Raw genomic sequence first — 12,644 nt, 5'->3', positions numbered from 1 at the left:
ACAGTTTATTACATCATGGCGCATTTTTTCCCCCATCATTTCCAAAATATCTCCTTTTAAACATCCTGATAACATTCCACCTCTCGAGACCGTGTACTGTGTGTGAGGAATGTTTCCTGAGCTCAGCTCTCACCGGCTCTACCTTTCATTGTAACATAAATTTTAACTTAATGTCCCCGTGTTTTGATCCCGCCAGTAAAATGTACACACTACGCAGAGGGGGGAGAGAAAGACAGAGAGAGGGAGAAAGAGGTGGGGGGTGTGGAGAGAAAGATATAGTGACAATGGGGAGAGAAAGACCGAGAGAGGGAGAAAGAAGCAGATAGAGAGAGCGGGAAGAAAGGAGAGAGAAGAGGGGAGGGGGAGAGAAAGGAGTGAGAAGTGGGGGGGGGACAGAGAGGGAAGGAAGGAATGAGAAAGAGGGAAGCAGAGAGAGGGGGAGAGGGAATGAGGTAACAAATAGGATCCGATTCATTCTGGGTGAGCGAGTGAGTCAGTGTGGCGGATCAGATGACACTCTGAGGGCCTGTGTTCTGTGGATACCCTGAGCCCCTGGCCAGACAGTCACAGGGAAACGCACACTGAATTCCTGCAGATTAATGAGACGTTGTGGGCCGGCCTTGCCTAAACTGTGCTGAGCCTGAGCAAAGCTAGGAACCAGGGCTGGGGGTGGCGGGGTGGGGGCTGGAGAGATGGGGCTAATCCCTAGCCAGCGGCAGACCCCCAACGCTACCCAGATCCGATAACCGCTGGCAACACCTGGAATAACTATTCCCAGACTGAGCCGAGAGGGATCCCTTTACCATTTCCCAAATTTACTGCTTTCGAACCCGGTTTAATTTGACACCGCTTCACCATCCTGGGTATAAGTGCAGCACAACTTGATACCACATCTAATAGTCAACCAGCTCAACGTTTCACCGGGATTTGCTGTGAAAGCGACTGGTGTGTTTTGTAGATTAACGCTGCAGCCAGTTTGCGCACAGCAATGTCCCGCAGACAGCCATTGGAGTAAGCAATCGGTTTTACTTGGGAAGATTGTCGGCCAGGACACCGGGAGAGAGAAAAACTCCCTTCTCTTTTCCAATAGCGCCTCGGGATTATCTCCCTCTAGCTGGCGCTACTGGCGTTGAGCACCACGTTCGATTCCCTGTCCGGGGCGAAACCCGAGGCAAGTTTCCTCACTCCACACGCCTCCGTTTTGCCTGTCAGTAAGTAGGAACCCGGTTGTTAGTCGATTGTCGGATCGCTTTTCGGGGGTAATACTACCTCCCCAAATAAATGCGGTCACTCAATCCATGACTGTTTGCGGGGACGCTGCCGTGCACAATTGGCTGCCGCATTTCTCCCGCAAAATACGCAGTCAGTTCACTTTACAGTATATCCCTGTGAAGCGCTTTGAGACGTCTCAAAAGTGTGATAAGGCGCTATATCATATGCAAGGATTATTATTATTTTAGGACTGCTCGCTCTGCACCTTTCACCTTTCCCTCAGTTCCCCCCCCCCCCCCATCTCTCTCTCTCTCTCTCTCTCTCTCTTTCTCTTCTCTCTCTCTCTCGCTCTATATGAACTACCATGGGCCCATTTTTGCAGTCTGCATTTTTTGCGTCGTGTTCTTTTACGACCCAGTGTGTCCTCCTGTCCCGGTGCCTCTCTGTACGGGGAATGAACCCTTGTCTTGTGCAACCGAGCGGTTATAATGATGCTGACTGCTCGCCACTTGCAGGCTAATGCCATAATTACCAGGGATCAAGTGGCGGGCTTTAAACCGGCACGGCCATCAATGGAGCCTTTGTTGTGTGGGCTGTCGACCGCTGTCAGCTTCGCCACTCACTGGAAGCCATTAGTTATTTCTGCTGGGTGTCGCTGAGGTGAGGCTGAGTTGCGACGAGACAGAATGATATGAGCTCAGTACCCAACGTCTGAATTTTTTTTTTTTGGCCAGCCGGGTGTCTGACACGCACGGAAACCCATCACCATGGTTAATACTACCCAAACCAAGCTGAGAATTCCATGCATCTCACCTACACATGGAAATCCTAGAGATAGATTGTTGGAACGAAATGCGCGCTCTCTCCCTGGAGGGTCGCATCCCGCTTACGTAATTCCGGAAAGTATTAGGTGCAGGGTTGGCAAGTATTAGGTGCTGGAGTCTAACCAGTTAAAACCACATAGCTTGCCATTGAGAGCGCTGTCTGGCAAGCTTTCCCTCTGCTTGTCCAGATAGGACCGCCCTATCCGTTAGGGCTTTGGCTTGCAGGTTAACAGGAGCTGCGTGGGAATAATTCCGTTGCCCCCAGTGACTGGTCTGCCCTTTCAGGTCCTGCCGATGAGCCAGGATGGGCTGTGCTGTCGTCAGCAGTGCCCTGGAATAACTTCAGACCCACCTGGCTCAGGAACCGTACTAGAGATCGTCACTTTGGAGCCCCCCCACCCCCGACCCTTACCTCTCCTCCCACCAGAACGATAAGGCAGATAAAAAGGACAAAATGTATTTGATTTTTAGTGCTTTACAACATCAAAACCTCTCAAAACTGCTTTCCCAGTGTTCAGTGTCTAGAGTGAGCATTGATAACTGTAACAGGCTATTTGGAAGAGCGCTTGAACTGCTCTGTGCTGTTGATGTTTGGGGAAACTAGAAGGATGAGATCAGATGGCATGTGTGACTTTCGTCACTTGAATCCTCCTGTCTGTGTTACCGTAACAGACTGGCTGGGTTGTGTGACCTCCTGTCTGTGTTATAATAATAATAATCCTTGCATTTGATTCAGCACGTTATCTGAGCTGTCATTGAGCTGTCTCAAACACATCACAGAATATATAGTAAAGTGGAGTGACTGTGTATTGCATTGGGCAACATGCGACAGCCAATTATGCACAGCAGTGTCCCACAAACAGCCTTGGATTTGGGGTGACCGAATTTTTTTTTTTTTTTGGAGGGATTATTACTCCCATAAAACGATCCGCCAATCAACTAACAACCGGGTTCCTACTTACTGCCGGGTAAACAGAGCAGTGTGGAGTAAGGAAACTTGCCTAAGGTTTCACCCCACCCAGGAATGAAACCCAGATCCTCTCGCTTGCGAGGCGAGCGCGCTAACCACTACGCTACGGGACTCCACAATGTTAGCGGACTTTACAGTGTTACTATAACAGGCTGGCTAGACTGAGTGACCGGCTGTTTTCAGGTTCCCGGGTTGGGAGACTTACAGATGTGGATTGCATTCCAGAGGGATTTTTTTTCCCTGCACTAATCCCTTAAATACCTGAGTCCAGCCAACACCACTTGACTGTGAGAGTGTGAAAGGCATCAGGCAGTGTATATTTTGCTCGGCTCACTAGGGGAAGAGCTGGGTGTTTGGGCTTTACACCTAGTCAGTCTGTGTCTGGCGGATGTTAACCCTTTCCTCCGGGCTCTGACCATAAACGAGAAATGATGATTCGGGGAAAACAAATGGGTTCACTCAATCCACGACTATTTGTGGGACACTGTTGTGCGCAATTGGCTGCCGCCAAGAAAATACAGTCAACTTACTTTACAGTATGTTCTGTGAAGCGCTTTGAGATGTCTCAACGACATTGTGGAGTCCTGTAGCTCAGTGGTTAGAGCACTCGCTTTGCAAGCGAGAAACCTGAGTTCAATTCCAGGCAGAGGGCGAAACCTTGGGCAAGTTTCCTTACTCCACACGCTGAATAATAATCCCTCCAAAACCAAAATCAATAATAAATTGGTCATTGTCAATCTACGATTTTTTGTGGGACATTGCTGTGCGCAATTGGCTGCTGCGTTCGCCCACAAATATACAGTCAATTCACTTTACAGTGTGTTCTGTGAAGCGCTTTGGGAAGTCCTCCCGACATGAAAAGCGCTATATCAAATGCAAGGATTATTATTATTATTATGAGTAAGGCACTGTATCAAATGCAAGGATTATAATAAGTAAATAAATTAATGGAATGAGCTATGATGAGCAACGAGTAGACAAGCTACCTGGGGCTCTTCAATCTTGACAGATGATGTCCCCGCACCTTGGGACGTCTTCCTGACTTGAAACATGCTATAACATATAATTGTATATTTGTGATTGTGTTTTGGGGGACTTCATAGAGGTGAATAATATTTTAAATGGGATTGAAAGAAGTAAACTCGTATCAATATTTCAGGACACACCGAGAAAAGTGGAAAACAGATAGTAGATAGTAAATGGACATAGACAGAGTGGCAAAATGGGCAGACACGTGGCAGATGAAGTTTATTGTGGAGAAATGCAAAGTGATGCATTTGGGGAGGAAGAATGAGGAGAGATAATATAAGCTGATGGTACAATCTTAAAGGGGGTGAAGGAACAGAGACCTGGGGTTCATACAAGTAAATCTTTGAAGGTGGCGGGACAGGTAGATAAAGCTGTTAAAAAGGGATACGGGATACTAGACTAAATAAACAGGGGCATAGAATACAAAAGTCAGGAACTTATGATGAACCTTTATTAAACACTGGTTAGGCCTCAGCTAGAGTATTGTGTTCAGTTCTGGGCCCCACACTTTAGGAAGGATGTCAAGGCATTGGAGAGGGTGCAAAGGAGATTGACCAGGATGGTACCAGGAATGAGGGACTTCAGTTATCAGGAGAGGATAGAGAAGCCAGGATTATTCTCCCTGGAGCAGAGAAGGTTAAGGGTAGACTTAATAGAAATTTCAAAGTTATGAGGGGAATCGATAGTGTGAACAAGGAGAAACTATTTGCACTGGCGGGTGGGTTGGTAACCTGAGGACACTGATTCAAAATAGTTGTTAAAAGAAACAGAGGGGAGGAGAAATTTTTTCACACAACGAGTTGTTCGAATCTGGAATGCCTCGCCTGAAAGGGTGGTGGAAGCCGATTCGATAACAACTTTTAAGGGAGAAGTAGATAGATATTTGGGGAGAACATGGAGGGCTATGGGAAGAGAGCAGGGGAGTGGGATTGAATTGGATAGCTCTTTTCAAAGAGCCGGCACCGAAACAATGGGCCAAATGGACTCCTTCTGTGCTGTATAATTCTATGATTCTATGAGTATAACAAGAGGAGACAGGTTTAGAATTATAAAGGCGCGATTTTAGATTAGATACCAAGAAGTGTTTCTTTACCCAGAGGAACAGTGTTAACAGTAAGGGTGGATGTGGCCAGGACACTGGGACCCATTTAAAAAGTAGCTCGATAATAATAATCCTTGTGTTTGATATAGCACCTTACCACATCATTGAGACGTCTCAAAGTGCTTCACAGGATATACTGCAAAGTAATGGACTGTATTTTGTGGGCGAAACGCTGCAGCCAATTGTGCACAGCAACCTCCCACAAACAGTCGTGGATTGAGTGGCCAATTTCTTTCTTTTTGAGGGATTATTACCACCGGAAAGCTGGGGGGAGTAGGGTGGAGAAGTGGCTTCAGGTGGGCTGAAGGGCCTTCTTTTCGTCGAACCAATCTTAGGGTCTTGTAATAAGCGGAGTGAGTTTACCAGCAAGCGTGGCTGAGGCTGGGACGTGTCTGTGAAAACAGCTGAAGCAGTGGTTGAAGCAAATAGTGTAAATACAATCAAGAGAAAGCTAGACCTTCACGTGAAAGAGTCGTGTATTGTCTCTCTGTCTATCTCTAACCATCTCTCTCTTTTTCTCTGTCTCCCTCAGACCTCTCTGTCTCTAACCCTCTCTTTCTCTCTGGCTGTCTGTCTGTAACACCCTCTCTCTCACACACACTCTCACACTGCGTCTGTATGTAACACTCTAGGTTTCTCACACACACTCCCTTCCCTCTCTGTGTCTCTCTCACGCCCTCTCTCTCTCACACTTTATGTATATGTCTCTCTCTCACACACGCTCTCTGTGTGTCTCACGCTCTCGCTCTCTCTCACACTCTCTCTCACACTCACTCCCTCTCTCTCCGTCTCCCTCTCACACTCGCTCTCTCTCTCTCTGTAACACTTGCTCACTCTCTTACACTCTCTCTCATACACATTCTCTCTGTGTCTCGCTGACACACATTCTCTGGCGCTCTCACACTCTTTCTCACAATGTCTCTAACCCTCTCTCTTTCTCTCTCTCTGTGTATATATATCTCACACACACACTTTCTCTCACACTCTCTCTCTCTCACACTCTCTCGCTCTCTCTCTCTCTCAGGCTCCCGTCTGCGTCAGGAGGACTTTGCCCCACGTATCGCCGAGCACCCGTCTGACCTGATAGTGTCTAAGGGGGAGCCGGCCACCCTGAACTGTAAGGCTGAGGGCCGGCCCAGCCCCACGGTGGAGTGGTACAAGGACGGGGAGCGCGTGGAGACGGACAAGGATGACGCTCGCTCTCACCGAATGCTGCTGCCCAGCGGCTCCCTCTTCTTCCTGCGCATCGTCCACGGCCGCCGCAGCAAGCCTGACGAGGGCGTGTACGTGTGTGTGGCTCGTAACTACCTGGGGGAGGCCGTCAGCCACAACGCCTCGCTGGAGGTGGCAAGTGAGTGTCCCGGGGTGGGGCGGGGGGGCTGGGCTGCTCAGTTTTGCTCAGGGAGTCGGCACGAATGGCCTCCTTTTCTGCACTGTAAATGGACGTGATTTGAGGTGACGAGAGCAGCGTCTGATGTTAACAGTGACACCTCTATACAGTCTGATATTATACAGTGATACCTCTATACAGTCTGATATTAACAGTGACACCTCTATACAGTCTGATATTATACAGTGACACCTCTATATAATCTGATACTAACAGTGACACCTCTATATATGAGCCCCACGTTGGGAACGCTGAGCTCACAGTCCAGGCTGATGCTCCAGTGCAGCGCTGGGCGGAGAGAGCACTGCATTGTCAGAGGTGCCGTCCTTCGGATGAGACATTAAACCAAGGTCCCGTCTCTGCCTGTTCAGGTGGACGTTAAAGACGCCAGGAGAATGTTGGAAAAGAGAAGGGGGCTTCTCTCTGGTGTCGTAGCTGATAAAATCCTCCAGCGTTGAAACGTAACGCTATCCGGCAGGTCTCAGTGACAAGCCTGCTGTCTGTCTGTCTGTCTGTCTGTGTGTCTGTCTGTCAGCTGTTACTGCTTACCGTGCTCGGCATATGGAGCTGTTTTGTTCTCAACTAGTTTTCCCCGGGGGTGAAATTCCTCCCATAACAGCCTGACAGCTGCTGGTTTATATTCCCCCGGACCAGAGAGAGAGACCCTGAGCCCCCCCCCAACGCAGAACTCATCCCCCTAATCACACCTAATACACAAGGGTGATGCTGCCTCTCACTCCCTCTCGGATTAGACTGTGCTCTAATGCAGGTGACCTGGTCTCAACCTCTCTCTCTCTCTCTCTGTCGCCCTCTGTTTGGTTCGAGCACCCCCACAATTAAATCTGGAGCTCGCAGTCCAGGCTGATGCTCCAGCGCAGTGCTGGGGAGGAGGGAGCCACATTCTCATTCTCACCCATCCTTCGGGTGAAACGTTAAACCGAGCTCCTCGCCTGTGCCCTGTTCAGGTGCATGTTAAGGATCCCGTGGTGTTATTTGATAGTTAGAGCCCCGTAGTGGTTAACTCACTCGCCTCGCAAGCGAGAGGACCCAGTTCGATTCCCTGGCAAGGCAACATCTTAGGCCATTTTCCTTACTCCACATGTCTCTGTTTGACTAGTAAAACGTAGGAACCACTGTTAGACTATTGACAGATCGCGTTCCAGAGGTAATAATCCCTGCCACCCCCACCCCGAAATTTTTTTTTACACTCAGTCCATCCCTTTCTCGTGGAACACTGCTGCGCAATTGGCTGCCGTGTTTCATGCACAAAACACAGTCAATCAGGGCAACACAACAGGACACAGGCACGTTGACCCTGCGTCCTGGCGTGTTGATCCTGTGTCCTGGCGTGTTGGCCTGTGTCCTGGGGTATAGACCCTGCGTCCTGGTGTGTTGGCCTCTCCCTCCCCTCCTCAGTTAGTCTAATTTGACAGATGTTTAACGGTTGAAAACTAATTACACATTTACTGCAGTAAAACTCACATAAGCTGTATCAGCTGGGACATCAACATTTCTTGTGACTTATGCAAAGTTATGAGTTATGGCAAACTCGTGACTTACGTAAAATTATGCGTCAATCGGATTTTATATGACAAACAACAATACAGTTGTTACAGTCTGGAAGTGCTGCCTGAAAAGGTGGTGGAAGCAGATTTGATAATAACTTTCAAAAGGAAATTGGATAAATACTCAAAAAGGAAAACTTTATGGGGTAAAAGCGGAGGAGTGGGACTAGTTGGTAGCTCTTTCAAAGAGCCGTCACAGACACGATGAGCCGAATGGCCTCCTTCTGTGCTGTAAGATACTATTATTTTAATAAATACACAAAAACTGTACTGGCTGGAGACATTAAGGCAAAGTTTGTGTACAACGTATAACCCATATATATCAAAGCTTTGGTAGTCCATTATTTCCTTGTACAGTTCTGCACAGTATTGCACCTCAAGTGCAGAAATCATGTAGTGTAAAACGACTTGAATGGTACAACCAAACAGGTTTCAGAAGAGAACTGTTTTTATCGAATGTATACGTAATTTGTGTTTAGTTATGGTATCTGCATTGCCTGATGCCATGGTGACTGGTCAAAATCTTGGCTTCTGTACTTGTGCATTGTTCTGTATTGTGCATTAGATAGAGAGAGAGCAAGGAAGGGGAGCAAGAAGGGGAGAAAAATAGCAAGGATGGGGAGGCTGGTGGAGAGAAGAGAGAGCAGGAAAGGCAGGGGGAGAGAGAACAAGGAAGGGAGGGGGAGAGATCAAGGAAGAAAGGGAGGGGAAGAGAGAGAGACGGGAAGGGATATAGAGAGAGAAAGAGAGGAGATATGGAGTGCACAGCTTTGATCAGTCCTCACACATTGTCCACCTATCAGTTGTATCCTGCAGCCGTGGTTTGTATCTAATCCCAAAACAAGAGCCCAGAAACACAGAGCGCTCACTGCCTCCTCCCTTTGCTTTCTTGTAAAAGACCGTGACAGAGCAGAATCTACCATCTCTAATGCTACCTCTAACTAGCATTAGACATAGTTTTCTGGATCAGTATGCTGAGGAACCAACCAGGGCATAGGAGATCCTAGATCTTGTTTTGTGTAATGAAATAGGGCTAATCAGCAATCTGGAAGTTAAGGCTCCTCTAGGGCAGAATGACCATAACATGATGGAATTTAGCATTAAGTTAGAGAGTGATGTAATTAACTCCGAAGCAAGGGTCTTAAATTTAAATAGAGCCAACTTTGCAGGTATGAGAGAGCATTTAGCTAAAATAGACCGAGGAATTAGATTAAAGGATATGATAGTAGACCAGCAATGGCAAACCTTTAAAGATATAGTACATAATTCCCAACGATCATATATTCCCTTGAGGAATAAAAATACCACAGGAAAAGTGGTTCAACCATGGCTAACTAGAGCAGTTAGGGAAAGTATAAAATTAAAAGGAGAATCCTATAATACTGCCAAAAAGAGCAGTAAACCCAAGGATTGGAAGGGCTTCAGAGACTAACAAAGAAAAACTAAGAAATGGATTAAGAGAGAGAAAATGTTTTATGAGGGCAAACTAGTAAGGAACATAAAGACAGACTGCAAGAGTTTTACAAATACATAATGAGGAAGAGACTATCAAAAGTGAATGTGGGTCCATTACAGGCAGAGTTAGGAGGAATTATAACGGGGGATAAAGATATGGCAGAGTCATTAAACAAATACTTTGCTTCTGTCTTCACGTTAGAAGACACTGAAAACTTACCAAAAATAGAGGGGAACTAAGAAGATAATGTTAGTGAGCACTTTGGGAAATTAACATCAGTAAAGAATTAGTACTAGGGAAACTGTTGGGATTGAAAAATGACAAATCCCCTGGACCTGATGACCTGCATCCTAGGGTTTTAAAAGAGGTGGCTGCTGAGATAGTGGATGCCTTGTTTTTGTTCTTCCAAAATTCTCTGGATTCTGGAATGGTTCCCATTGAGTGGAAGATCGCAAACGTAACACCACTATTTAAGAAGGGTGGGAGAGAGAAGATGGGGAACTATAGACCAGTCAGTCTGACATCGGTGGTAGGGAAAATTCTAGAATCCTTAATTAGGGACGTCGTAGTGGGGTACGTAGAAGACTATATCATGATTAGGCAGAGCCAACATGGCTTTACAAAAGGAAGTCATGCTCAACACATCTTTTAGAGTTCTTTGAGGATGTAACTAGTGGGTTAGATAGGGGGGAACCAGTAGATGTAGTGTATTTAGATTTCCAGAAGGCATTTGACAAGGTGCCACATAAAAGGCTGCTACACAAGATTAGGGCCCATGGAATTAAAGGCAGTATATTAGCATGGATCGAAGAGTGGCTAACGGGAAGAAAACAAAGAGTAGGGATAAACGGGTCCTTCTCAGATTGGCAAGATGTGACTAGTGGAGTGCCACAAGGAGCAGTGCTTGGGCCTCAACTATTTACAATCTATATCAATGATCCAGACGAGGACATAGAACTTAAAATATCTACATTCGCGGATGATACTAAGCTAGGTGGGAGACTAAGCTCTGAGGATAACACAAAAAGATTGCAAAGGGATATAGATAAGTTAGGTGAGTGGGCAAGAAGGTGGCAGATGGAATATAATGTGGGGAAGTGTGAAATTATTCACCTAGGTAGTAAAAATAGAAAAGCAGATTATTTTCTGGAGGGGGAGAGACTGGATAGTGTTATTGTTCAGAGGGATTTGGGTGTCCTTTGTACACCAGTCACAAAAAGTTAGTATGCCGGTACAGCAAGCAACTGGGAAGGCTAATGGCATTTGGGGGTTTATTGCAAAAGGGTTAGAATACAAGAGTAGGGAAGTCTTGCTGCAGTTGTATAAGGCTTTGGTGAGACCGCACCTAGAATATTGTGGGCAGTTTTGGACTCCTTACTTAAGAAAGGACATACTCGCCTTAGAGGGAGTGCAGTGTAGATTCAATGGGTTAGTTCCTGTGATGAGGGAGTTACCTATGAGGATAGGTTGAGTAAACTACAACAACAACAAAACTAGGCCTATATTCTCCAGAATATAGAAGAATTAAGGGTATCTTATAGAAACATATAAGATTCTTATGGAGCTTGACAGAGTAGACAGTGTGAGACTGTTTCCCCTGGTAGGAGAATCTATAACTAGGGGTCACAGTTTTAGGATTAAGGGTCAGCCTTTTCGAACAGGAAAGTTGAGGAAACACTTCTTCATTCAGAGGGAAGTAAATGTATGGAATTCTCTACCCCAGAAGGCTGTAGATGCTTAGTCCTTGAACATATTCAAGACTGAGATTGATAGATTTCTAAAGGATAGAGGGATTAAGGGATATGGGGATAAGGTGGCAGATGGAGTTAGTTTAGAAGATCAGCCACGATCTTATTGAATGGCGGGCAGGCTCGAGGAGCCGAATGGCCTACTCCTGCTCCTAATTCCTATGTTCCTTTGTAATCACAGAGACTCTCTTACCGCCATCGTGTTTGTACTGGTGCTCGCTGCCCCACTGGAGCTCTCTACTGTAATCACATTCCCTACTCTCTCCCCATTGTATCTGTGAAGAGCTTTGCCACATTTGCCCTGGTAGTGATGAGTGAGGCCTGTTTGACTGTATCAATCCACTGGGGCTGATCGCTGGGATCTGAGCATCGCCGGAGAGATCACAAGTGAAATTCTTGTGTCGTCTTCTCCCCCATTTCACCTCCGCTCCCCACCCCCCCACCTACTCCTCCCCCGCCCCCTCTCCGACATACACACCTAACCTCTGCTGACAAAAGGCTCCCTCTGAACTGTGCAAGTTAGCTGCTAACCTCGGTGTCTGATTACCATCTCCCACACATTAATCAGGTCTGGGCTGTAACCCCAGACTGATGGAACGATAAGACCCACATTCTTCTCTCTCTCTTCCTCCTCTCTCACTCGCTCGTTCCCTCACTGGCTCTCACCTGCCTGTTCTCTGTGGTGTTTGAAGTGTAAAAAGCTTTGATGCGAGTTTGTCAGTGAGTGAGTGTTGCAGTGGGAGTATAAGAGTTGGGAGTATTATGTGTATGTCTGAGTGTGTATGTGTATGTCTGAGTGCTAATTGCGAGTGGGTAAGTTTGGTGAGTGTGAGAGGGAGCACGAGTGTGTGAGTTAGTGTATAAGAGCGCACACTCACTAACATTTAGGATATGGAATGCCCTACTGGGGAGTGGTGGTTGAAGCAGAATCCATATAGGCTTCAAGAGGGAACAAGACAAATACCTTAGTAAGAGTCAGCTTCAAGGGTGTGGGGAAAGCGCAGGTAAGTGGGACTGAAAGGATTGCTCTTGAGGGAGGAACACAGGCACGATGGCCAACTGGCCTTCTTCTGTGCCCTAAATTTCTGTGGTTTTTATTTATGGCTATTACAGTTATCTTCTTTATTGTATTGATGATGGAGAAAACAAGGAATGGGATTAGAGTAGAGAGCTCCAGTGGGGGAGCGAGCACCAGCACAGACAGACACGATGGGGAGAGAGCAGGGAATGGGATCAGTGGTCACCTAAACACACACAGTGCCAGTCTTATGGGACGCTCTGGGTTATTATAAATACAGAATTCTGTGTTTACGTGTGTGATGCATCATGGAGAAATGTAAGGTGATTC

The 12,644-nt window shown here is 46.7% G+C and overlaps 1 protein-coding gene across 3 annotated transcripts in view; it reads left to right on the top strand.

The window, feature by feature from the left end:
• Window positions 1-6,177: 6,177 nt before the first annotated feature.
• Window positions 6,178-12,644, top strand: part of robo1 (roundabout, axon guidance receptor, homolog 1 (Drosophila)) — a 92,657-nt gene continuing 86,190 nt past the window's right edge. For all 3 annotated transcript variants that reach the window (XM_042334190.1, XM_042334191.1, XM_042334189.1), the window contains exon 1: window positions 6,178-6,488. In XM_042334190.1, the coding sequence (XP_042190124.1) occupies window positions 6,347-6,488 (142 nt within the window). In that variant the 5' untranslated portion in view covers window positions 6,178-6,346. The remainder of the gene's footprint in view (window positions 6,489-12,644) is intronic.

This window comes from Callorhinchus milii, unplaced genomic scaffold (genome assembly GCF_018977255.1).
Source record: "Callorhinchus milii isolate IMCB2004 unplaced genomic scaffold, IMCB_Cmil_1.0 Scaffold4, whole genome shotgun sequence".
NCBI lineage: Eukaryota > Metazoa > Chordata > Chondrichthyes > Chimaeriformes > Callorhinchidae > Callorhinchus > Callorhinchus milii.
Note: the sequence above shows the minus strand (reverse complement) of the source record. Positions and strands in the feature narration are given on the sequence as shown.